Below are 26,893 nucleotides of genomic sequence, written 5' to 3'. Positions count from 1 at the left end.
GGCATCATAGAGACTGGAACACATGTCTGTTGCTACCATAAACTAACACTCCCTCTTAGAGAGGAAGGTGTTCTCCACTACCCATCTGCTATTTAAAGTAGACGAACTTTGCTCTCCCTAGAGCCTTCTTGAGTACATCGACTACCTGTTGGTTTGTGGGAACATGTTGCAGCCGAACTGATCCACATTGTTGATGTTTGACATCTATGATACCTCCTTCCTTCACATCTTCAACCTAATCTGGCTCCATGTCACTGGAAATCACTATGAACAAAATAGTCACTATCTACCATGCTACTGCGCATACTTTGATCTCACACTGTTGATGCCTCTGCACTGCCTCTGTGTTGTTTCTATCACTGCAACTGTGTGTAGTGATCTCTCAAAAGCTGAAGATCAAGCTTCCATAGGGTTGCTCCCTCTGAAGCTAGACTCCCTCTAAGTCTCAATCTCCCATTATAAATAACTGGGATATCTCGTTGATTGAAATTGCACCTTGCTTTCTGCAACTGGCCAATTTCCACTGCTTGTGTCACTACAACTAGCTCTGCAATTTCTCTCAAGTATCTGATTGTGCCTCATTTTGGCTCTGCAACGATCCCTCGAGTATCCGACCATGCCTAGTTCTGGCTCTGCAACTATCTCTCGAGTATCTTACTATGCCCTGTTGACACTGAACTTATGTACCTCTCGTACCACAATTATTCCTCTTGCTACTTTACTATTATGGGCTCCCGAAGCAAAGGTAGTGATAGTGATCCATGTGAGGAATACACAACATCTGGATCTGACCTACTAATCAATCCCTCCACGTTTATATCTAGACCTCCTACTGCTGCTTCCTCGGATCTTGCCTGATCTAGCATACTGGAGTATCATACTCCTCCATTTGAGGATAAAGCAGCAAACATAGTGAACTCATCCTCCAACCTAGCAGACTAGTCATCAATCCCTGTCGAAGTTATTGTTTGCTTCCCCTACTTGTCCTTCTTCCTCTTCAGGCATTGGCTGACATAGTGACCAAGCTCACCACATCTGAAGCACTTGACCTTCGACAAGTCTTTCTTCTTCTTTTCTCCCTTTGAGTCTTGTCCCTGACTAGGACCCTTCTTCGCCTTTCCCTTACCTGCAAGGGTTGCGTTCTCCTCCTCCTTCTCTACCTTCAATCCCTTGCTGTTACTGTTGATAGTACCATCTGCAAGGCTGAGCCTTAGCACCTCCTGAGTTAAATCACTCCATAGGTGCTCCCAGCTATGAAGTGTGTCTCGTCCAGAAATCACTTGGAAAAATGTATGCCACTCCTTGGAGAACTCGTTGAGTGTTGTGCGCACCAGCTTACTATCTATTGGTTTCTCTCCTATAGCTACAAGTTCATCTTTGACCCCCTGAATCCTGGTGAGGTAGGATGTAACATCTTCACCCTTCTGCATTTTGATCGACCTTAGCTTCCCCTTGAGAATCATTTTCAATTCTCAAATGGATCTTCGTACATCCACAATGGCATCCCACATGTCGTTTGTTGTATTCTTATCTGCAATATGCGCGACTATATGATCCCGAACTCCGTCTAGGACCATCCTCTTGGTCTTGGCCATCTCCGTCTTGAAGGTTTCCAGTTGTTTTGGATCTATCGACTCAGCGATTACAGCTATCACAAATTCCTTCAAGTCTTGCTCATCCAATAGGAATTACATCCTAGCCTTCAAAACGCCAAAATTAGAGGCTCAGTCGATTTTGTCCTGATCTTTGAGTCCTACTATGGCCATCTCTGTGAAACTAAAATAAACTGGAGAAATATATTGAGAGATCACCTTCTCCCTTTGGCAACTAACTCGGCCTTCCTTTTGCACTTGCACTTCCAGCTGGAAATGCATAGATCTGGTTTTGCAATTGCCTCCGATATCCTTCCTGAAACTCGAACTGCCTGCTACTACTCCTCTAGGTAACTCACTCTACCTCTGGGATGTCCTTCTCCAATACTGGCACACACACTGCTGACCTTAAAATTCGCACTGGCTGGAATAACAAGTCTACTATGGCCTTTTGCTGCTAGAAATTATGGCCTCCTTTCCTCCTCTAGAAAATTGGAAACCCTCTGAGAATTTTACTACAAATTACCTCTCTATGTGCTTTCATCTTCCTTCCTTGTGTTGATCTACTGCTACAAAATCAATGCGCTAGATCTGCTTTCTGAATCCACTGATCTGCTCAACAGAAACCCTCTCTGTCAATCCTACTGCCTGCTACTACAAATCTGAGGCAAAATCGAACTTTTCCTTCACGCTGAACTGGAAATCAATTTTCTATCTCTCTGCAACTCACAACCCTAGCTTGGCCTATGCACATCTAGAAATTGGTGCTTCATATCTCCCTCTCAAATTGCACAAAACATCTTTCCTTCGCCTAGAGCCTCTGATATGAACAACTTCGCTCTCATACCATGTGAAAATTTCTTGAATGCAACAATTGGAGTTTAGTCTTCTAATTGTTAGCAATTTATTTGCCTTCTGAATTATTATTCGGCAAATAACGATGAAATCACTGATGCATTCTTCACAATAAAAACGCTACAGAAATATAAAAATATGAAACTGAAAAATAGATGCACACATAAAATTGACACAGATGTTTTTGGACAATTGTCCCTGGAAAAACCCTAAAGGGAAAACTAGTGCAACAGATGAGGGTTTTATTATTATGCAGCAATTTGAGAGAAATATTATAACTGGCTGCCTAACTAGCAAACCTTCGGCAATCTACTAGCAAAATATCTGGAACACACCCTTGTCTCCCTTTGCAATCAACTCGGCCTCTCCTAGCCTGCTTGCACCTCCTCCTAATCGCCTGCATTGTAGCCAAGAAATGTGCATCCCCTAGCTGAATAAAATTGTACAGCCCTAGAACTTCCTCCATGTGAGACATCTAGCCTCCCTCTGCCTCTGGAACCAACTCGCTCCACCTCCAGTACTCTGATCTGACAACTGGTAACTGAAACAAGTCTCTTTTGGCAAGTCGCCTTAGGGTTTCTGGCTATTCGAATTTCACACTACCCTGTACGACCTCATTTGCAGATAACTTGGCCTCCCTCTTTCCTGTCTCCCGGACACCATAGCATTCAAAACCAGCCTTGCTAACCGGTTACCGGTCTAACCGGCCAGTTAGCAGGCCCACCAGTCGAAACCAACCAAAAAATCCCGTTAGCAGGTCCATTTCTCCATTTTTTGGCAAAAACCGGTCCTAACCAGCCGGTTTAGGATGGAACTGGCCGGTTTATAGCAAACCGGTCGATTTTGTCCTAAACCGACCGGTTAGGAGGCACGCCCACCATGAGCTGGAAAAGTGACTTGCTGAGTGTGTTTTAGGGGTTTTGGGGGGGGAACTAAGGGTGCTTTCCCTCCAAAAACACCCTCTCTAAGCCTTTAAGAGGCCCCTCTCACTCTCATTTGTCTCACACATTTGATTTGGAGTGTTTATGAGTGTTTGTGAGTTTGTTTGTGAGCTCGGAGAGTGTTGATTTTTTGCTGAAGTAGTCACCTTGGAGTTGGAGTTGGAGCTATTTTGGAGATAGTGTGTAGCTGTCAGTGGAGGAGACTACTTCAAGAGGAGGCTAAGGAAGCTCATTTGCATTTCCAGGTAAGGATTTTCACTTGAAAATTCCTCATTTGACTGCTGTCCCTGAATTAAATTGTTTTATGTGTTATAAATTTATAAACTTCTCACTTTTATCATCTATGCTATGAACTCTCTAGCTCTATGCTATCAAATTTTTTAGCTTGCATGCGCATTTGTTTTCCTACATTTATATTTGGTTTTCCATGTTGCTTAGCTGAAATTTTTTTTTTAATTGGCAGATTTCTTTGCAAATTGTTATTATTTCAAGCAAACATGGCTCCAAAAGGAAAGCACAGTGCATGGGCTCATTGTGATGTAATTGATGGAAAAAGGATATGCAAATTATGCCATAAATCTATTGGAGGTGGGAGTATTCTTAGGTTGAAACAACACTTGGCTGGGATAAGAGGCCAAGTAAAGCCAAGTGATGCACCAAATGCACTTTTAGGTCCTATTAGGGCAGAATACGTTTCCAAGCTTGAAAAGTTTTATGAGGATAAGGCTAGGGAGAAGGCCATCCAAGATGACATTGCAAAGAAGAGGGAATTATTAGAAGCCATGAAAGAGTGGGTATGATGATTATGAGATTCAAGACTCCTCTTTTATCCCTTCCACCAATGACCCCCTTCACTATGTTCATCCTTCTTTTAGCCAACCATCAAAAGGAACAAAGATAACAAACATCCAAAGTTATTTCTAATCTTCTGCCAACATTGCCTCTTCTAATCCCACTTCCTCCCAGCCAAGTTATCAACTCACTTTGGATCAACAATGGAAAAGACAATGCAAAGAAACTTCTCATCAACACATTGCTATATGGTGGTATGATTCAGATATCCCATTTAATGTTGCTCGCTAACCTTATTACCAAGCTATGTGGGACTCTGTGATAGCTACAGGAAAAGGCTTCAAAGGCCCTAGTCTGCATGACTTGAGGGGAGCTCTTTTGCAAAAAGAGATATCTTCCATTGATGAGTATTTGGTTGAGTTTAAAGATTCATGGCTCAAAACAGGTTGTTCCAACATGTCAGATGGATGGACCGATGGAAAGAACCACACTATCATTAATTTCCTTGTTTCTTGCCCTCGAGGAACCATGTTTTTGAAATCAGTTGATGCATCTGATAAGGTAAAGGATGCAACCCTTCTATTTGAGCTTTTGGATAACATTATTCAGGAAGTTGGGGAGCAACATGTTGTGCAGTTCATCACTGATAATGCCTCAAACTATGTTCTTGCTGGAAAGATGCTTGAGACAAAATATAAGACCATATTTTGGACTCCATGTGCTACACATTGCATAGACCTCATGCTTGAGGATATAGGCAAAGTGGAGTGGGTAAAAAACACTGTAGAGCATGCCAAGTGCATTACAAAATACATTTACAACCACTCATGGGTATTGAGCCTAATGAGGAAACATACTGGGGGCAAAGAGCTTGTTAGGCCTGCAATTACGAGATTTGCAACTCACTTCCTCACGTTGCAATGTCTCAATGGTCAACATAAAAACTTGCAGAAAATGTTTTCCTCTGAAGAATGGTCTGAATCTCGGTGGGCTCGTAGACCAGATGGAAAAGACACCAAAAAGAAAGTGTTAGAAACTTATTTGAAAAGGTCTCTAGAGCTTGTGAAAATTATCGAGCCCCTTGTTAAGGTGCTAAGGATGGTGGATGGGGAAAGATTGGCCATGGGCTACATTTAGGAGGCTATGGATCAGGCAAAGGCGCAGATACGGGCAGCTTACAAGGACAGGTTAGCTAAATATGGCTGTATATGGGAGATCATTGATAACATATGGAACAATCAACTCCATCGTCCTATTCATGCAGCTGGGTATTTTTTGAACCCAAAGTATCATTATAAAAATCGGCTAAGAGATCTGCATGATGGGGAGGCAGAGCTGGATTGATTGATTGCTTGGAGCGCATGGTCCCTAGCCATGCAGACTAGTTGGAAATACATAGACAGCTTACTGTTTTCAATATGGCAAGTGGTACTTTTGGCAAAAACTTGGCAAAGATGGCAAGAGATGTGGACCAACCAGGTAAACAATTCCAACTTCCAATTTGTTTTTCTTTTCAAGTTAAAGTTGTTTACATTCTTTACAATTCAAATTATAAACTAAGTTACTAATTAATGTCTTTTTCTTTGCAACACATTGGTGGGAGACATTTGGTGGCCAGTTTCCTCAATTGCAAAGGTTTGCAATTAGAGTCCTCAGTCAAACTTGCAGTGCTTCAGGTTGTGAGCGGAATTGGTCTGTTTTTGAGTGCATACACACGAAGAAGAGAAACCGTTTGGAACAAAAATGGTTAAATGATCTTGTTTTCGTGCAATACAACCTTCCACTGAGGAGGAACCAAATGATGAGCAAAATACCTGATCTAGATCCCATTGTGTTGGACGATATTGATCCAACATCAAAATGGGTGGAGGAGGCTGAAGATCCTGTGTTTGAGGTTGATTTTGATATCGACAGGGCTTTAGCGGGGCATGAAGCAGATTATGTGGCAGCATTAGAACCAGGATCAGTAGCGGCATCAAGGAAAGGCAAAGAACCAATGGAAGGCACTAGTCGTCCAGGTCGACAAACTCGTGCTTCCATTAGGTCCACTTCTATTGTTATTGGTGGCATTGATACTGAGGTTGCAAATCAAGCTGAGGCATCCTCAGACTCTGAACCAGATGATGTCTATGTATCTCCTGATGATGATCCTATGGCTAGTAGTGGTGATGAATTTGATGATTGATCATGTGAAAACTGTAGACTTGTAGTAGGCCAATGGCCTCATAGCTTGCAGCATTGTTTCTAGACTTTACAGGGCATTTAGAGCCTCATTGCTTATGTATTTTTCTATTTTGTTGATGATATGTATTGCACTGGGTGCCATTTTGATATATTCACCTTTACATGGTATATAAATGAGCAAACTTTGCATATTTTGTGTCTATTGGCTTGGAATCATGGTTTTACATCTTAAAAATAGTTTTATTTCATTAAAAATTAATTATTTAATGTATTTTTTTAAAACTAGTTCGTTTAGACCAAACCAGTCCCGGTTAGACCGGTTCCAGTCGATAAACCAGTTCATTAGGTGGACTGGTCCAGTCACTGGTTCCGGTTTTAAAAACACTGCCGGACACTGGAAATACTGAGATAACCTTCCTCTAGAATCTCTGCCCTCAAATCTCTACTGCTCCCTCTCTCTGATGCTTTACCTACCTTCAATTGTGCCCTTGTTGAAAACTGCAAACTGGGTAAGTTGAAATACTCAAACTCACTCGGTGCCTCTTCTCCAAGCCCTTGACCTACTCTTATAATCTTCTGTTGATCAACCAACTGCCAAGATCTAATCCTGATCAACGGCTTAGATCACTTTGACTCCATCAACAAAAGTCTCTAGAGAAAAATCAAATTACCTTAATTAATTAACTTTATTAACCAACTTCCCTAAGTTAGACTTAGGAAATCATTAAATTATTGGCTAATTATTTTAATCAAGGCATTATCGAGTCTTAGGAAATAATTGAATTATTTGCTAGTTAATTAAATTAGCCAATAATTTAATTAGCTAGCCAATAAGGCGTTTTCAAGTCTTATCTCACAAAACCTTTTCTGGATTTTGGAGATCTTGTGTTCCTTAGCCTCTTAGACATCATAGAGACTAGAACACCTATTTGATGCTACCATAAACTAACGCTGCCATTTCACGGAAAAAGACTTGGACCATCATGCGACAAACTCGTTTTACTTAAGCCTCAAATCTGAACCTTTCTATCTGCCTCAGACTCATCTTTCTTTCTTCCTCAGGTCGTTCGAACTCACTTGAACAGAAGATCCGAATCGATGTCCAAACAATGGAGGACAAGTGCCCTTATATAATTTTTGGCTATTCGAATTGGTGTCTCCATGACAGCGCTGACTTGACTAGGAGGGCTGACTTGTGACTAGGAGGAGGGTCGACCTGACTTCTTGGAGCCAAAAATTCAATTTTTTTTCTTTTAATGCCATCATGAAGAACATGTCAAAAAATTCTCTTTTGACAATAGCATGAAGAACATGCTTTACAAATACATCAATGACAAAAATAATAATTATGAAGATAGACCATAGCTACAAAAATTCAACACATCTCAATGTCCTGGAACTCCTCATAAACTTTCTTGATTAAGTCAATCTTGCGCATCCTGGAAAAAATAAGGTTCAAGTAATGTATAACACATGGAGTTCGAAAGATGTCATCATATTAGCCCTCCATTATTGAGCCTAGAGTTTGATAAACCTTCCAGTTTTGTGTGATCAAATTTAGGCAACAATGTATCGTCACACTACATTTATTGATGCAATAATAATGTTAGAAGTGAAAGTTGCATCTTTGTCCACCACTCCACATTCAACAAGCCTCAAAAACATTGTACCTAAAAGGTACATTACAATGACATTAATCAATTGGTGGATTGTTACGTCTTTCCATCCATAAAAAGTACTGCACATCAATGTACCCTCCTATGAATCCCAAATTGATTGTAATTGTTGCTCCACATGTGTTTTACATCTTTGTTTTTCCAATAATGTGGTGCACATCTTTACATCACTATAGGCCTTGTACTCCTTTGGTGCTCCTATGACCACCTAGGTCATTTCCTTCATGTTACCCCTTATGATGCATGAGTGTTGTCTTCTGCATTCCATAACATGTGATAAATATTTGAAAATTATTTCCATGCATGATTGGTCAGACATAGGGGCACTTTACCGATGCACACACTTTTCTTGGTATTACTCTTATGGCTCATTCCAGCTAACTACACTAACAATTAGGTGTCGTTATGTCTAGAGAAAAATGTGTAGTGTAGAGTTATTGGTTTACGCCCCTAGATCTTAGTATGATTTCCAATGATGATGTATTCATCCTTATGGTAATAATTTTAGTTGACATCTTGCTCGTATTGTAGACATAATTTTGCATGGTTCTTTCTTTGATTGCGCTACTCATCATATGAGTAGGTGGGTGGTACTCTCAGATATAGTTGGTAGTTCATGAAGCCCAAACGGAGCTCCACAATATTTGAGTATATTGTTCCCATGGTTACACTTTGGCATTATTTTCATTCATTACATCACAATGGATAAATTGTTTTGCATGCTCCCTTTTAAAATATTCGAAGCATTATTATGGTTATTTCCCTATGGTGTCATGTGGTTTGGAGTATCAAGTGGGAGCACTCTGGCTGATTTTGATGTCTATGACTCCTAGATCACTTTATTATAAGTTATAACATGTGTAAGATCCTTTTATAGGGTGCCCCTCTTGGGCACACGTGGAGGATGAGTGCATCCCTGTTGGACTATAGGAGTCCCTTGTGCATGAGTACCCTATCTCTTTTGGCTTAGTTTCACACTTTGATGGGTTTATTTTGAGGATAATTTGGCATCCTAATGTAGCGCTAACCTATTGTGGTAGAAGTGGGAGATACTTCTTCATTATTATATTGCTAAAGAGGGGTCATCCCCTATTCCAAGCTGTTGATTGGCTCTTTACATAAAGATGAAGGGTGGTTTGACCCCTCACACAAGGGATCTAAGAGTTTGCACATGATTTAATGTTTGTTACACCTTGGAGATAACACTTGCAACCATAATATGCTATTTTTAGAGGGAAATGTGACGTATTGGGTCCACATCTGCCAAAGGATTTGGACCTTGCACAAGTTTTGAGGAGGTAGATGTGGAGCAACTTCTTAAGGAGTTAGAGGAATGTGTGGACCACTTTGAGTGTGTGTGTGTCTCCTTGCAGGAGGGGGGCGGGGGTCTACACATGCCATGTCAGTTACCCATGTCCCACTGTCACCTACGGAGCTCATAATTAAATTTCAATTGAATTAGAGTCAAACAAGAAATATCCATAAATTGCTGACATTCTTCATTCACTTTTTTCATTGCAAGGAAAATTATCTTGGGGATGGTGTTACCATTTTGTTTAGTTCTTCAGGACTTGGTAGCCAGATAGCTTGAAAAAACATGCAAAACAGAAACTTAGTCTTGTGCCACAAGCTCATCCTTGCCCATGTCCTTCGCAATGTTATCTGAGAATATAAAATCAAAGCAAATAAATTTGTCTTAGTTATTGAAAAAGTAAGCAAGTGCATAACATTTCAACTGTGACATACAGAACAAATCCAACTACACAGCATATTGCAGGTACCATCTGGGTGCAACATCCAGAGAAATGATCAAATTTTAATGAAAAAATCAATTGCAAATATAGAAATCAAAAAAAGAACCTTCTTTGTTACAAGTAACACATGGTAATCTGCAATTGAAAGCTCAAACAAAGACAAAGTCCAAAAATCAAAAGAAGCTGAAAGGCAGTGAGCACATTTCTAGAATACCTTACCTGAACAGGGCGGTCACCCAATATAACCTTTGCACCATAAGACATTGCTTCTTCATATGCAATTCGGAACTCAGAACCTGGGAAAACCTCAAGTTTCGCAGCAACCTGAAATTGCATTGTCTATTAAATGGGAATATGATGAAGGAATTCATGATTCAAAGAAAATGAAAAAGCAAATTTTACGAAATACACAATTGAAGCATTGGAGATGGAGAAATAACCTCTGAGACACTTATAATTCAGTATCCCAAATGTGCGACAGAAGAATACAATAAGGTACCTTTGCAAGAAACCAGCTGTAAATAACACCAAAAGCATTTACGTGTCTGTTTCTCCACATATCAATCATTTCACGAATGGTGGGTACCTTTAAATAAGAAAAAAATATAATTAGTGTACTAAATTGTATCTGTATAATGATGAAAATATAATAGATTAATTTAATATAAAATCCAACTATTAGTTTGAACATGCTTTTAATATTATAATTTAACTATGTAATCAATGATCTTTTATAAAAGGCACTAATGAATACCTAGAATGATAAGCAAGAAGTGAATAAATATTAAAAAGCATGATAGCTACAACTCCAAGAATATCAAACAATTAGGAAAAACAGATTCCTCTATGATGTAAATGAAGTCAATGTTAACATTTTGCATTTTAGGGCTGTTACATGCTATTTAAATTTAAGAAATAACTAGTTGCTTAAAGCCTAGTTCAACTCAGATTTTTTGCCCTAGTTTTATTTGATTATTTAAGGACTGATTCTCTTGCTGCTGTTAAAACTCACTATATTCCTGAAATTTTCTATCTTTCGAAAAAGTTTTACAACAGCCATAGCTTTTTCTTCTTTTGCAGTCTTTGGGGTACCTTCCATACCTACCTCAATTTGCTAAATATCATAAATTGTCTTGGAACTTCACACATTCAAATCTAGAAATTGCTTTGAACCACCCTGTTTTCACCTTGTACATCTTATCTTAGCAGTGGTAATGTGAGTAGCTAATACAGAAACCTTATACTTGATTACCTCTTTCCTAAGGATTCCTTGAAGTTACTAAGGAAGCCTTCCTTGTACTGGATTAGTAAAGGAGAGGGAAGTGATTACCTAGGTGACAATGCTAACACCTCCACCCATGTGAAAGGCTTTGCAGTATGGTGCTAGATTTTGTGATAACAGGCATCGCTAGTGCTTATTTTGGGAAGCGTTGGTAAGGATGTATTTCCCATAATGGTTGGGCATGCAATGCCTCTACATGATAGATGGAAAAGGGCCAGTGCAAGCATAAGGAAGTTTATTTTGGAGTTCTTTGCTAGTTTTGGGAAGACGCACTAGTGGTTATGTGGGGCATTCATTTGAGTTGCAGCCTGTTCCTATCCCTTCTAGTTCCCACCATCAGTTATTTGCACAGGAAGGAGGCACGATACTTGAAATGAAGACATGATTTCTACTCTGGAAATTACCTTTATCTATCAGCTTTCAGAAATAAGTTTGCCTTGCACAAGTCACTTTTTTGAATGATATGCAGAAAACGGTCTGCATACTAGCTGGGTCAGGACGAGAAGAACACCCTACAGGGAGGATATCTTATTTCCTTTTTTTGGATTACAGAATAGTCGAAGGGTGCACCCTTCACTCATTTTCAGCCTTGCGCAAACAGTAGGTGAACAGAAGTGAGTAAAGGTGTTGTAGTGACAGAGGTTGAATGTGGCTTTATGCAAACATTCACACTGAAATCACTGAGTTACACCTGTTTGTGGGGTAGCATGCACATTCATACAGTCAACTTCAACACAGCCTTACTCATACATCCAGTTCTCAATGGTCGGCTTGCCTATCATTAGCAAAGTATGAGGATGTAGTGACACATCTATTTCAGACAGCATGCATAACTCTTGCAATCCTAAAGCTATCAGCATGAGGGTACTGTTGATTTAGGGTAGCATCGGATGTGCTCTAGCTCTGAAATTTTGTGGAGGGGCTAGAACACATGAGATCTCCAAGACCCAAAAATCGTTTGGGGAAATTCCACCCAGATGAGGAGTTATTAAAATGATTAATATTTTTAATGGGTTCCTAAGTCTAAACTTAGGAAAATAAAAATATTAATGGGTATTAATAAAGATATGAGTGAGAAGCTTCTAAGAGACGGGGATCAAGTCTGTTTTAATCTTAGCCATTGATTAGAGACTTAATCTCGACCGTTGATTCATCAACAAGAAAAGTATAAGAGAAGACTTGAGAGTCATTTGGAGACACACCGGGCAAATACTCAGTAACCTAAGGGAAATTGATCCTCAAGTAGGAGTTTGATTTCAGAGGGAGAGTTGCAGGGTGAAGGAAGAGAAGGGTTTCAGTATCAATCAGAGACTGAGGAGGAGGTGATGCAGTGCCTCAGAGAGACAGCGTAGCCAGGGATGAGATCTCACGCAGTCCTCACGTAGATGACGCAGGGATGACGCAGTCCTCGCACAAATGATGCAGGGGTGATGCAGTGAAGGACAAATGGTCTCTGTGGTGTCAGAATTTCTCCTAGCTGAGGAGAAAAATTATCTCAGGTGTTTTCTTGAAGGTTTCTCTATGTACTGCAAAACTATTCCTTGTAAAGAGATTGTTGCTGAAGAATAATAAATAAACCCTCATTTGCACCGGTTTTCCTGCATTGGCTTTTTCCAGGGACAATTGTCCAAAAATAATTGTGTTGATGTAATTGATTCTTGTGCTTGTATATCATTGTTATTTTTTCTTTATGCTATTATGTGATAACTGCAATAGAGGCCTCCTTAATCTCTGTTGAAGGGTTTTGTAAACAACTTATTGTGAGAAATAAGTAGGAGAAATAAATCAGTTACTGCAGTAGAATTTCGTGTCAGAAATTTTCACATGGTATCAGAGGAGATCAGGCAACAGGAGTAAAGAATCTGCTATGAGTCAGGAGCATGATGTCGAGGCATCAACTCAGAAGGACCCACGCAGATCGCCAGAGGGAGAAGAAAGCACGAGGAACATGGATCATGATTATTCTATGTTAGCTTCCAGACTAGAAGAAGAAGTCGCTTGCTTAGCAAGTTCTGTCTCCTCTAAGGTTTGGTATATAGATAGTGGAGCTTCCTAGCACATGATAGGAATACAAGAATGTTTTCCGAATTATCAGGAAAAAATGATGAACTACCAGATCACCATGGGAAATAAGTCAAATGTACCCCCGTAGGAAGAGGTATTGTAGGGGGGGGGGGGGGGCCGTTTCCGGCTGGAAACTAGGACGAAACGCAGAAACGCGTTTGGTACGGCCAGGAAACACGTTTCCGGCCGTACTGCCACGTTTCCCGAAACGGAAACGTGGCAGTACGGCCGGAAACGCGTTTCCCGGTCGTACAACCCGCGTTTCCCAATTGAATTGTGTTTTTTTTAATTTTTTTTTTTTTCAAATTTGTTTTTTAATTTTCTAGATGGGTGTCTAAAGTTATAAAAGTGAATTTTTGCCCTAGTGTTGATATGCAATTCATGGTAATGCTAAATTCTTAAAGTAAAAGTGATATTCTCCTTTATTTTTCATTTTCATCCTTTTACTTAAATTTTAACATTACCATGAAATGACTCAGGATGTTTGAGAGTGGTTTCGCCCTCATTGGATTTCATATGGAGAAAGTAGAATTTTAGATCTCACTCAAAATCCAGCAGACTTATTTGTTTTTCAGGATTTCAGGATTGGGGGGATTGCAATGTTTCCATTGGATTTTATCATGTACTAGGGTATGGAACTTGTATTTAATCAAGAAAACCAAGCCCTCTATGCAGGGGAAACTCCCAATAATCAAGATCATGTAGGGTACTAGGGTATGAAACGTGTATTTAATCAAGAGCACTAAGGTCGTTCGACTATGTAGGAGGAGACTCCCAATACAACAGTGGTCCTTCTAAAGAATGGGATGTGGATGTAGAAAATCCTGATTTGGATCTCTCTCTTGCAGCCTTATAGTCTTTATTGTACTTGCAGCCTCATATATTAATATAAATAAAGGCTGATTTTGAGATTTGGATATCTAATAAAGGTTGCTTTTGGATATTCGATATTTTTATTTTCATTATGTGATCATTCATGAGTAAATGTGATGTAAATTAAATCTTAATGTTTAAGTGTAATAAATTATAATGTATCATTTATGCTTTATGATTGCACACACACACACACACATATATATATATATATATTTAAATATTCTCTCTCTCTCTCTCTCTCTCTCTCTCTCTCTCTCTCTCTATATATATATATATATATATCTATATATTCGCGTTTCCCCGTTTCCAAAATTTGGGGAGGTCGCGTTTCATATCGCTTCCCGTTTCGGAAACTCGTACCCATTTCCCCGTTTCGTGCAACTTAGAGAAGCGGGGATTGGTTTCGAGCAACCAATGTGTTGCATGTGTCGGGATTAGGGATGAACTTACTCTCTGTATCTTAGCTTCAAAACAAGGGCTATGATGTTTCCTTCATTAAGGAGAAAGTATATGTCAAACACCCAAGTTGGAAAAAGAAGGCCTAGATTGGAGTCAGAAGTAACAGGATGTATACATTACAGCTAGAATCTCCAATGGCACCGATAGGCAGCAGTGGGGAAAAATATTTGAATGAACTATGGCACAGGAGGATGGGACACTTACACCATGGGGCTCTAAGAATTCTCGGGAGAACAGTATCAAGAGTTCCAGAGTTGAGTACCAAACGAGATGATGTATGCAGAGGATGTGCACTAGGAAAGTACACCAAAGCTGCATTTTCCAAAAGCAATAATAGGGCTAAGAATGTTCTGGGATTGATACACTCAGATATCTGCAAACCCATGTCCACAAGGGCTCTCTGTGGTGCTAAGTACTTCATCACCTTCATTGATGACCATTCTAGAAAGACTTGGATCTACTTTCTAAAAACCAAGTATGAGGTTTTTGGTCAATTCAAAGAGTTCAAGGCTCTAGTTGAGAATCTGACAGGAAAGAAGATAAAGATATTGCGCTCAGACAATGGTGGAGAATACATCGACAAGGACTTCACTGATTTTTGCGCAAGGGAAGGCATCAGAAGAGAGTGGACAGCCCCCTATAATCTGAAGCAGAATGGAGTAGCAGAAAGGAAGAACAGGACTATTGTTGAAGCAGCCAGGGCAATGTTGTATGATCAGGATATGCCCAAGTTTCTAGGGACAGAAGCATGCAACACGGCAGTGTATGTCTAGAAGAGGACTCCTCATAGAGCATTAGGTAAGATTACTCCAGAGAGTGTCTTCACCGGTAAGAAGCCTGAGGTGAGTCATTTCAGAATATTTGGGAGCTTGGCATACTTTCATGTACCCAAAGAAAAGAGGAAAAAATTGGATCAGACGTGGACAAAGGATATCTTGTGGGATATAGCGAGAATGCTAAGGCATATAGAGTTGCGAGGAATAGGAAGATCGTTATTCGACGGGATGTAAAGTTCATGGAGGACAAAGCTTTCAGGAAATCCCGAGAAATGTCTTCTAAAGAGCAGTGAAAGGATGATCCGTTGGTCCAGCCACTTCATCCAACAGAAACTAGCAACAGTGTTTCTCCTAAAGGCAAAACTCTAGAGGTATCACAACAGGTGGAGTCTCAAGAAGAGGAGGAGCAGATAGATATACCCACTACTAGTGGTAGAACGACCCAGGAACTTCGACAGATACTATGAGATGCAGAGAATTTCATCGGTGCGCCCAGGAACGAGAAAAGGGAGTGTAGATAGCTAGACAAATACCAAGCCTTGGTGGCTCAAGTTGGAGAACCCTTTAGTTTTTAGGAGGCCGTTCACCATCAAGTATGGGTAAATGCTATGGTGGAGGAATACAATTCCATAATGATCAATGATGTCTGGGAAGGGGTACCTAGGCCTCAGGACAGGTCAGTTGTAGGTTCGAGATGGCTCTACAAAGTCAAATACGCTGCAGATGACAGTGTTGAGAAATACAAAGCCAGGTTTGTGGCTAAGGGGTATGCTTATAAGGAAGGTATAGACTACGAAGAAACCTTCGCCCCAATAGCCAGGTATACTTCTATTAGATCCGTGATATCCCTTGCAGCATAGATGGAGTGGGAGATTCACCAGATGGATGTCAAGACCGTGTTCTTGAACGGGATGATAGAAGAAGAAGTATACATTGAACAACCAGAGGGTTTTGAGGCACATGAGAAGAAATCTCATGTATGCAGGTTGAAGAAAGCCTTGTATGGACTTAAACAAGCACCTACAACATGGTACGGTCGAATTGATTGCCACTTGCAGAAGATGGGATCATCAAGAGTGACGCAGATCCTAATCTCTACTATCTTGTTGTAGAAAATGAGCCTCTAATCCTAGTGTTATATGTGGATGATCTTTTCCTAACAGACTCATCCAGGCTCATCAAAGATTACAAGGAGAACCTAGCCACAAAATTCAACATGAAGGATTTGGGACGAATGCATTATTTCCTGGGGTTGGAAGTTTGGCAACAGAAGGGTGAAATTTTCCTTGGACAAGGGAGATATGCTACAGAGATTTTGAAAAGGTTCAGAATGTAGGACTGTAGACCTATGGCTACTCCAATGATCACCAACTGGAAGAAGATTGATGCATCAAAAGATAAAGAAGTTGATCCCACCTTGTACCGGTAGCTCATAGGGTCCCTGATATATCTGGTCAATACCAGGCCAGACGTTTGTTAGCCTGTCAACACCCTCAGTCAGTTCATGGTGGAACCAAAGAGGGTGCACTAGGCAGCAGCCAAGCATGTCCTCAGATATATATGAGGAACAGTCGAGCATGAACTAATGTACACCCAAGGCAATGACATCAGGCTGAGTGGGTTCACTGACGCAGATTGGGCTGGAAGTTCAGTAGATCGGAAAAAGAGGGTGCACTAGGCAGCAGCCAAGCATGTTCTCAGATATATATGAGGAACAGTCGAGCATGGACTAATGTACACCCAAGGCAATAACATCAGGCTGAGTGGGTTCACTGACACGGATTGGGCTGGAAGTTCAGTAGATCGGAAAAGTACCACTTGGTATTGTTTCAACATTAGATCAGGAATGACCTCCTGGTGTAGTAGGAAACAAAAATCTGTGGCTTTGAACTTAGCTGAAGCTGAATATATGGCAACTAGCATAGCTTCATGCAAAGCCATATGGCTTAGAAAATTGGTTGTGAATCTATTCAAGAGAAAAATGGAAGCGACCAGTATTTTGTGTGATAATCAAAGTTGCATCAAGCTCTCTGGGAATCCAATCTTTCAGGGTCGGTCGAAGCACATTGATATCAAGTGTCACTTCGTCAGACACTGTGTCCAACGAGGGGCAGTACAGTTAAGTTACACCCTAACAGCAGAACAGGTGGCAGACATCCTCACCAAGGCTTTAGGAAGAACAAAGTTTGTTTATTTCAAGGAGAAGATGGGGATGGTGACGAATCCGTTTCAGTAGCAGAAGCGTATAGTATAAGGAGTTGCAGTGCAGTAGTTAGCAGTGGCAGTGTTATGGGCAGCATGATGCAACACATTCAGAGGAAGCTGCAGTACAAATGTAGCAGTGACAGTTGCAATGTCATGGGAAGCAGTAGGCCAAGCATCAACAGCGCAGAGGACCGATGCCGTGGATCAGTGTGATGCTTCTATTGGGAAGTATTGCTAGAACACATTCCTCGCTAAGAGGGAGTGTTGATTTTAGGTAGCATCGGATGTGCTCTAGCTCCGAAATTTTGTGGAGGGGCTAGAACAGGTGAGATCTCCAAGACTCAAAAATCGTTTAGAGAAATTCCACCCAGACGAGGAGTTATTAAAATAATTAACAATTTTAATGGGTTCCTAAGCCTAAACTTAGGAAAATAAAAATATTAATGGGTATTAATAAAAATATGGGTGAGAAGCTTCTAAGAGACGAGGATCAAGTCTGTTTTAATCTTAGTCATTGATTAGAGACTTAATTTTCGTCATTGATTCATCAACAGGAAAAGTATAAGAGAAGACTTGAGAGTCATTTTGAGACACACTGGGCAAATACTCAGTAACCCAAGGGAAATAGATTCTCAAGGAGAAGGAGTTCGATTTTAGAGAGAGAGTTGTAGGGTGAAGGAAGAGGAGGTTTTAGCATCAGTCAGAGACTGAGGAGGAGGTGATGCAATGCCTCAGAGAGACAGCGCAGAGGGAGAACTCTAAGAGACAGCACAAGTAGGGACGAGTCCTCATGCAGATGACGCAAGGATGACGTAGTCCTCACACAGATGATGCAGGGGTGACGCAGTGAAGGATAAAGGGTCTCTGTGGTGTCAAAATTTCTCCTAGTTGAGGAGGAAAATAATTTCAAGTGTTTTCTTGAAGGTTTCTCTATGTACTGCAAAATTATTCCTTGTAAAGAGATTGTTGCTGAAGAATAATAAATAAACCCTCATCTGCTGCACCGGTTTTCCCGCGTTGGCTTTTTCCGGGGACAATTGTCGAAAAATAACTGTTGATGTGATTGATTCTTGTGCTTATTTATCATTGTTATTTTTTCTCTATGCTATTATGTGATAATTGCAGTAGAAATTATTTTAATGTTTGCTGAAGGGTTTTGTAAACAGCTTATTGTGAGAAATAAGTAGGAGAAATAAATCAGTTACTGCAGAAGAATTTCGTGTTAAAAATTTTCACAGGTACTTGTTATAAAGAGTCTCAGTTTATAATTGATGCATAATTATTCTGCAGATATAAAATATAATGGTTGATAAAAATGACGATATTACAATGAGCCTTGTGATGGTCTACTTATAGCATTGGCTAGTCATGAGGTGAAAAGTTATGTGCCCCTTGACTTTTCATAAACTAATCAACTTATTATTATTTATTATATTATTTTTTTTTCCCCTAGGAAAAAGTCGTAATTTTATTCATAATTGATAAAATTACATTTTGTAGATGCCATAGGCATATGCAGATGGCTGAACCTGTATTAACAAGCAGCAAACAAAGAAAAAACACTAAATAGCAAATGAACAATTCCTGTAAGGACAGGATCCAACAGAGTAACAGAAAAAGTAATTATGTTCCAGCAAGCCTATTCTTTTCTTCCCTTCTTCTTCTCCACCCGGCGCCATCCTCCCGAATCAGCTGTGGGTGTAATTGTAGCTAGCTGGTTTTCCATTGTGATCATTTGTTGTTCTTTGTTTGATTCTGAGCCCTCCGATCCATGGGTTCTCTTTATGCCGCTTATTTCCATTTTCAATTCTTGATGCAGATCTGTAATGATCAGCCCCGTATGAGTAGAAAGGGTATTCGCTTCCTGATTTTGTTTCTGTCCCATTTGAGATTCTGGTTCCATCTGGTTCTCTATGGGTTCCTCCTTTATGCCCTCTTCTTCCGGTGGTTCTGTGTGTTGCCAGCCTTTGGGCTTTTTTTGTTGTTGTTTCCTAGGGTCCTTTCGAGCTGTTGGGCAATCATATTGAAGATGCCCTGTCTGCATACAGTTCCTGCAACGGAATGCTGTGTTTTCGTAGTCAAGCTGCTGTATCCATTGAGTATTATTAAAGTTTAGTGCGATGTGGTTAGGTAGCCCCTGACTCAAATCCACTTCTACACATATTCTGGCAAATGTGAAGATTCCCCTCATTGCCCTGTCTTCATCCGTTTTTAGGAATTTCCCTAGAGAATTCCCAATGGCGATTAACACTTTTTGATGCCAGAAGTGCAATGGGAGCCCATGTAGCCTCACCCATACTGGCATGGTTGAGACTACCATTGTAGTAGCATCAAAGTCCGAGAACCAGGGTGTGGTGAAGAGGCCAGCACTGCCCCAGAACCAAGGCCCCTGTTTGATAATGTTGTCCCTTTCCTGTTCTGTATCAAATCTAACTATGAAAAACCCTTTAGGGCAGAGATAAATTTCACAGTTAGGTGTCCAGGTTGAGTAGATCCATTGATGCAGGGCATCTGATTTTGGCCAGAAGCCATTGAATCTACATATAACTGCAGTATTAGATAAATCAGTGTATAGTTCATTTACCTCCGGTATAGAGACTTGCAGAGTTGGTGATTCTGGCTTTTGTTCGACGATGTAGGGTCCTGGCAATTCTGATGTTGGTGCTGCTTTATTTTTCATTTTTTCTCCCTTTCCTTTTACTGCATCCCGAAAGGAACCTGTATTTTTAGAGCTGGTTCCAGAGCTTCCGCCACGCAGTCGAAGAGTTAGATTAATAGTTGAATCGTTGGCTATGCCATAATGCTGCAGGGTTTGGTTGTCTTGCAGACTGAACCCTGAGTAAATGAGGTTTTGTAGTCGTTCTGGGATTCCATGGCGACCCTGTATTTCCTTTTTTAATTCATGGATGCTTGTTGTCGTTCTAAGCCGCACGCAGTAGTGTTTTCCTTCAATCAATTTGATGAAAATCTGAATCAGATCTGCATCTGTATGAATTAGATCGGTGCTGTGGAGTCTTTTTTGAGCCAGATCTGTACCCCTGCATATTGGATTGCTCTTATACAACCCTAGATCTGATAGATCCATCCCGGATCTGCAAGATCTGACCTGGTCTGTAATGAAAGGAGTCGGATCTGCTACATGCATGACCCCTTCTTTGTCTTCAGTTAGCAGATCTGTGTATCGATCACATTCTTCCTCTGGTCTCGCGATTATTTCCGACGGGATTCCATGATTTATCACTTGAAAGCAACCAAATTCAACCGCAGACTGCACCAATCTGCCGACCGCCGCGCCATTCTTGGGATCGTCGGAATGCAGAGAAAGGAGGTCGAATGCCGGCAGATCCTGATGTGGAATATCTGTGCGCAGCAAGGGCTCTGGCAAAAAAAGCTCTGGAATGCGAAGAGACTGTTCAAGAAACTCCGCCAGAATCTCATTGTTTAGGCCCGCGGCTTTGATCCCCCGACCTGTTGCTATCGGAGAAGGCGGAGACGCACGGAATGCATTGTTTTTCTGCTGTTTAGAAGACATGGCGAGTCACCCGGGATCGATTCTCTGCAGCTCCTTAAACCCTCGAGCGGTTCTCTTTCCACGATATCGTTCTCCTGACTTAGTTTTTTTATATTATTATTATTATGTTTATAACATTTTCATCCTCTTAAGGAATGTTTTGTCCTCAAAGCATAGTAAGTATTGTTTTCTCTAGTTGAGCACATATTTGTGGTGGAATGAAATTTATTTGTTTTTATGGAATTTGACTTCATTCACACTGCAAGTGTTGGTGAAGTTCCAGTGTATTGTTTGCATCTTCTTGAGAGTGGAAGCTTCAACACCATATAATTTATAGTGTTGACCTTGCCAATTAAACTCCATGAACAATTTTTCAAGGCTTGTGGCAGTGTTGATAACATAGCCGATTTTTTGAGTTGAAAAAAATAAAAGATTGTCATATTTGTGAAAAAATCATGATTTTTGGACTAAACATGCATGACATAAAAAATTGTGGAGCAAATAGAACCCATAAGGCTTTAAGCGATTTTAGGTTTTATTTTTTACAATTATGTTTTTTGGTTGTTGGAGAAGGAAGGAGGAGGGCTTGTGGTCTTTATCACTCATTGTGGAAATAGCTAAATAACCATCATCATCATCAACGTCAAGGATTTTATAGTGGAGCAAGTGTTTTTCATTTGCCAATTATTGTTGAATCTTCCATTCATAGGTATGTATTTAAATCCCACTGTAGCATGCTTTCTTGCCTCTTTGCTTGCCTACAATTTGCTTCCTTTTTTGTCATTTTTCCATGAATTTCATGCCCATAAAACAATGTAAGGGTTTTTTTAATGGGACAACAAGCTTGATTTTATTTTTTTATCCACCCCCTTATTGTCATTTTTCATTGCTAATAATCTAATCTAGAGGTCTGTTTTTTTAAACCAATCGGATGTTTTGTTTAGAGGAGGACCAACGGCAAGAGGAGCAAGAGGAGGAGGAGCATGAGGAGGATATGGTAGAATCAGCACCACTTTCTACACAAATTGATGAACATAGTTCTACACCCATCAATTACCGTTAGAGATTTCATGCAGGGCCAAGGCCTTCTACTATTAGGGGCAAACCTAGCAAACAACCCATGACGTTTTCCTATAAAAGGGGGAGAGTTCATTGAGATCAGATAGCTAGCTGCTAGTTTTGTTTCTTTTGTCATTGTACATCTAACTCATGATGTTTAGATAGATTTATGTATGTGATATCATTTTATATTGGTTCTCCACTTCTTGAGTACTTAATTTGACAACTATCAGGGTTCAAGATTTCTTTTGTCATTGTACATCTAACTCATGATGTTTAGATAGATTTATGTATGTGATATCATTTTATATTGGTTCTCCACTTTTTGAGTACTTAATTTGACAACTATCAGGGTTCAAGATTCAGGATCAACTTTGATGTATCATTTTTTGTTTGGTATCCATTACATCATACATATCAATGCTTTCTCCATACTTACGTGTCAATGTGTTTATCTGATGTTATTGTTGTTCTATATGTTTAAAATTTTGAAAAAAAAAATGAATATTTTTGTATTTTTTAATGTTTGTCAATTTTTGCCAATGCCAATGTTATCAACGCTTGTTTCTAGTATAACTTCCCAACTACATCAACCATTTTACGCCTAGCACTATATCCTTTTAACAATAGAGCATAGAGTTTTATTTGTAGTTCCAATTCTCGTATTTGAATTGAAATATTAAGGCATTTTGCTATTTCTTTCACTTTTTCTCCATTAGAGATCGCCACAATGAGGTCTAGGTGTTGAAATGTGGTTGTAATTGATGTCAACCCAAGCAGCACTAGAGATGGCCTACCTTTTGTCCACCAAAATGACATGGAAAATCATGATTTTTGAGTCTGGATCATCCTTCTTGGATTCTCCTTGTCGAGTCGATTATGATGGTATGTGGCACACCCCTAAAGCCCTCACAGTTTGTGAGTTATGCCTATTTGAAGACAAAGGACCCAATTTATGGGTAAAAACCTCAAAAGGATAATGATGTGCTAGCTCTGCTTAGTCTAGTCAAATGGTCAAATGATCTAGCCCTTTTACAATCATTTAAATAATGGGAAAATGTTGATTGTAAATGTTTTCTTTTGGGATCAAGGGCATGTGAGGGTTTTTGGATGACAAGTAAAACAATTTCATATTCCTAAAAACCCTCAAAGGGTTTTTCACTCCACTACGTCTAAATATTATCTCCCTCCAAAAGGGAATTCGTATGACTCCAAGAAACCCCTTCAAAATCTAGAAAAGGACTTGAGTCCTTCCTAATATATGCACTTTCATGAATATCACTTTGTGATTATCCTCTGTAATTCACTTCGGCCTTGTGGAGTATTGAGACAGCAGACGAGAGGCTTATTTGACGAAGTGTTCCATTATGGTTGGGTTATGATATACTGAGGCTTTCGTTGGGTTTTTCATCTTAGTTATACATCTGCGATGGAAGGAGGGTTCAATATCCTAAGGATTGGTTGTGTTTTGACTTTGGTTGTGGAATTCATTTGGCAAATTTTCTTGCGGCATGAAAACCGAAGGTTTTGAGCTCATCTCCAAGTTTCAGCCTTCTTAAGGCATTAATCCTGAGCACAAGAAGGGCGATCTTTGTGATTTAATTGAAGGAACCAATGAAGTTTATTTCATAAATTCGAGTCTCCCTTTGAAGGCCTAGTATGGGCTTTGTCTAATTGTATTTGTGACTATTCAAAGGAGCGAAGGAGCAAGAATGTCATGTGTATTTCACACTGTGTCTTGATCAAGGGTTTGTATGCTCTGCAGTCAAATATCTTTGCATCCCAAGTGAAGGATTAAGGATGGCCCTATCTACAGACATTGTGGCACCTACTTGCAAGCCACAACTTCTTTGTTGATCCGAGTTTCAAAGGGAATAAGAGGTCTGAACATTAAACAAACATTATGCTCAGCATGAATTATCAAGTCCTTATTTGATTCGAAGTTTTGAAGGTCTCCAAAATAAATTACAGTGGTGTGGCCTTATACTCTGTGCAGTTATGGTTAAAGCACCAAGTCTACAACAAAACATTGATACTACTTCAAGGTTCGGTCTATGGTTCTAAAACTCTCATTAACAATACAACAAGGAACTTTGTGTTGCTTCAGAATTGCTGACCCCAGTCACATCATCATTTCATCCTGAAGGTTAAACTTTGATTGTCTTTGAAGTACGGTTGCCTATATACTCCAATGCAATACCTTTTGTCACTCGTTATAACTTATGCATCATAAGAAAGGATATATACATAGATTTGTAAGTGCCAACTTAAGTCGATCTATGTTGACTGTACTACAAGTTTGGTTTGAAGCAGTTGTTGAATAGTGTGCATAATGTTGATCCTGTTAAGGATACAGATTCTGAAGAGTTCAGACAAGTATCAAATTCAAGAAGTCAGACTTGATCTTCAGAGGTCCTATACCAGCAATGATAACAATCAGTGCTTGAAGAAGTCTCGAAATTCAGATAGTATGAGAGCCCTATTGTTGCCCAAACTATACAGGAAAAATGCGACAACACTCAAGGCAGGGGTTGTCACTCTGATCCCTGTCCTCTCCGTTCTAGTTGTCTCCCTACAGCAAGCTATGGGGGGTAGTCCCTATGAAATGTGAAGATGGAATATTTGTTGGAAACCAACAAATCTGGAAGACACAACTGAATGGCCTAGCAACTTGGTTGAATTAGCAAGTGATCCAAAAATGGATCCTGGATAAACCGCTAAGTCTAAAAGACTTCATGCAAGAGATGAAAGGTGTCAAATGGCACAAATCCTTTGTAAATCAGAGGAAAATGAAAATCGCAAGCTTCCCTCAGAAATAATCTCATTGCAAAGATCTTTTCATTTTGAATCCAATGCAACTTGAATGGGCGAAAACAAACTTCAAATGAAGAAGTTATCATGAAAAGAAGCTCCCCTTGTTCCTTTAAAAATGAGGCAAATTCTTTGAAAAATGGGCTTAAGGCCTTAATGAAGGAAGTCGCATCGGAGAAGCCAAGCAGAAGTGTTATTGGACCTAGGCCTTTAAAGGGAAGTGTGACTGCACATGGGCCGTTACATCAACGGTGGAGATGGCTTCATCGCATTACAATAGAACAGCAGCAGTGGGCAAACCTTAAGCCTCAAGCGATTGCGATATGCGATCGCCGCAATATCGCCTCGCAATGTTCCATCGAATGTTGAAAGGACCCTGGGCCATTTACATATGCGATAGCGATACGCCGACATGATTGGCGATCGGATCGCATGATAAAAAGGGTCGTTGACAAAGCGATAACGCTGACGTGTGATATGCGATGGTGCGATCTCCGAAATCGGTGGATCGCAATCGGCACATTACAGTGGAGCGGGGCCAATATGCATATATATATATATATATATGCCCGATGCAACTGGCCGGACCCGACGGCAATATAAACCATATTGTATGGATTTTGAAGTTCGTCAAACACTATTTTTCAATGTATTTTCGCAGTTTCACTTATCAAACAAAATGCAAAGAGTGACGGCCAATTGCGATATGCGATGGCGATCCCCAAGCGGACCCGATGGCGCTATAAAGCGGGATTATGAATGTTTCACGTCCGCTATATTGTGTTTTATGCGGATTTCCCGTGTTTTCACAACGTTCTCTGTGTAAACTGAGAACGACTGTTACTAATGATTTCAAGCAGAAATAGGTGGCCGCATGCCCAAAGGGCGTTATGCAATGATTAATGAATGCTCAAAAGAGGGATTTGAGCAGGCATGGACGGAAGTTGCAGAGCCCGAGAGGAACAACGAACAGACAGCGTTGTTTTGGCTTAAAAGCCATGAATGTCAAAGACAGAGGGTTGCTGAGTTGTTGAACGGTGGCCAAGTTGCTGCTGAGTTGTTGAACGATGACCAAGTTGTTGTTGGGTTGTTGAACGGTGGCCAAGTGATTGCTTGTTGCTGAATGCTGAAAGCAATAGCAGCAAAGAAGCAAAAAGCAGCTGAGGGAGCCTTTGGGGTCACTTGAAGTTCAAGTGAAAATCCAGAGAGAGTTGAAGGTTGCAGGAGGCAGAAAGAAGCCAGAGTGGAGAGCCAAAGAGCCAAGAGCCCGAGCCAAAGAGCCAAGAGTCAAAGCCAAGAGCCAGAACTAGAGCCAAAGAGCCAGAGTCAGAGCCAAGAGCTAGAACCAAGATCCAAAGAGCCAGAGCCAAGAGCTAAGGGCCAAAAGCCAGAGCTTCAAGAGCCGAAGCAATAAAATGGTATTTGAACCCACTGTTTATGTGTAGAACAGCAGGAGTTGAGTCAAAGACTTACACCATAATCCCAGAGAACCTAGTTGAATTAACTAGGGCTCACAGAGACGTAGCCCAAGAGTTGTGGGTGAACTCCAAATTAATTTGCTCTCTTATGTGTTTGTTTTTACTGCTGCTTTATTTACTGTTATATGCATTTATATATCAGTTTCAGCACATTAATTTACAACACTTAACAGTCAAAAACAAATGCAAGCATACACCCACATTTTCAAGCATTTCTTAATTCCGCATTGGTTAATCATAAAAGACTTGGGAAAATTCAAGCTTTGGAATTATGAGAGGTTCTTGTAAGCTAGACAAGAAGCCTAAGAGCCCCATTTTCAAATCAGGTGGCATCAGAGCTTAAGTTTGATTAACCCCACCTTCAAAGAAGGATTATGTCAGAATGCTTGATTGACAGAGCAAACACTGCTTGTCTGAAAGGTGTTTGAACAGCAAGAGGTTGATTGTATGCTTGTTTGCACACTGACTATTTGTTGAGATTGCAAAAGGAAAAAGAGTTGAAGGCATTCTTCTATCCTAAGGACTTCAAGGCAATCCAAAGCACAAGAGGTTTGTTGCAAGAGGTTGCTTAAATAAGC

General features: G+C 40.2%; 1 protein-coding gene across 4 annotated transcripts in view; it reads right to left on the bottom strand.

Annotated features, from left to right (window-relative positions):
* Nucleotides 1–26,893, bottom strand: part of LOC149246724 (TraB family protein) — a 140,985-nt gene that overhangs the window by 33,081 nt on the left and 81,011 nt on the right. For all 4 annotated transcript variants that reach the window (XR_016266550.1, XM_089458004.1, XM_089458005.1 and 1 more), the window contains 3 exons: nucleotides 10,294–10,380; nucleotides 10,014–10,118; nucleotides 9,589–9,702 (listed from right to left, as the gene is read on the bottom strand). Coding sequence is in view for 3 of the 4 variants with exons in the window: in XM_089458004.1 (XP_089314130.1) it covers nucleotides 9,589–9,702; nucleotides 10,014–10,118; nucleotides 10,294–10,380 (306 nt within the window). In the remaining variant the exon portion in view is untranslated. The remainder of the gene's footprint in view (nucleotides 1–9,588; nucleotides 9,703–10,013; nucleotides 10,119–10,293; nucleotides 10,381–26,893) is intronic.

This window comes from Pinus tabuliformis, chromosome 7, assembly GCF_031772625.1.
Source record: "Pinus tabuliformis cultivar Carrire ecotype Pingquan chromosome 7, CPIR1, whole genome shotgun sequence".
NCBI lineage: Eukaryota > Viridiplantae > Streptophyta > Pinopsida > Pinales > Pinaceae > Pinus > Pinus tabuliformis.
The sequence above is the reverse complement of the archived record's forward strand: the minus strand, read 5'-3'. Positions and strand labels throughout refer to the sequence as shown.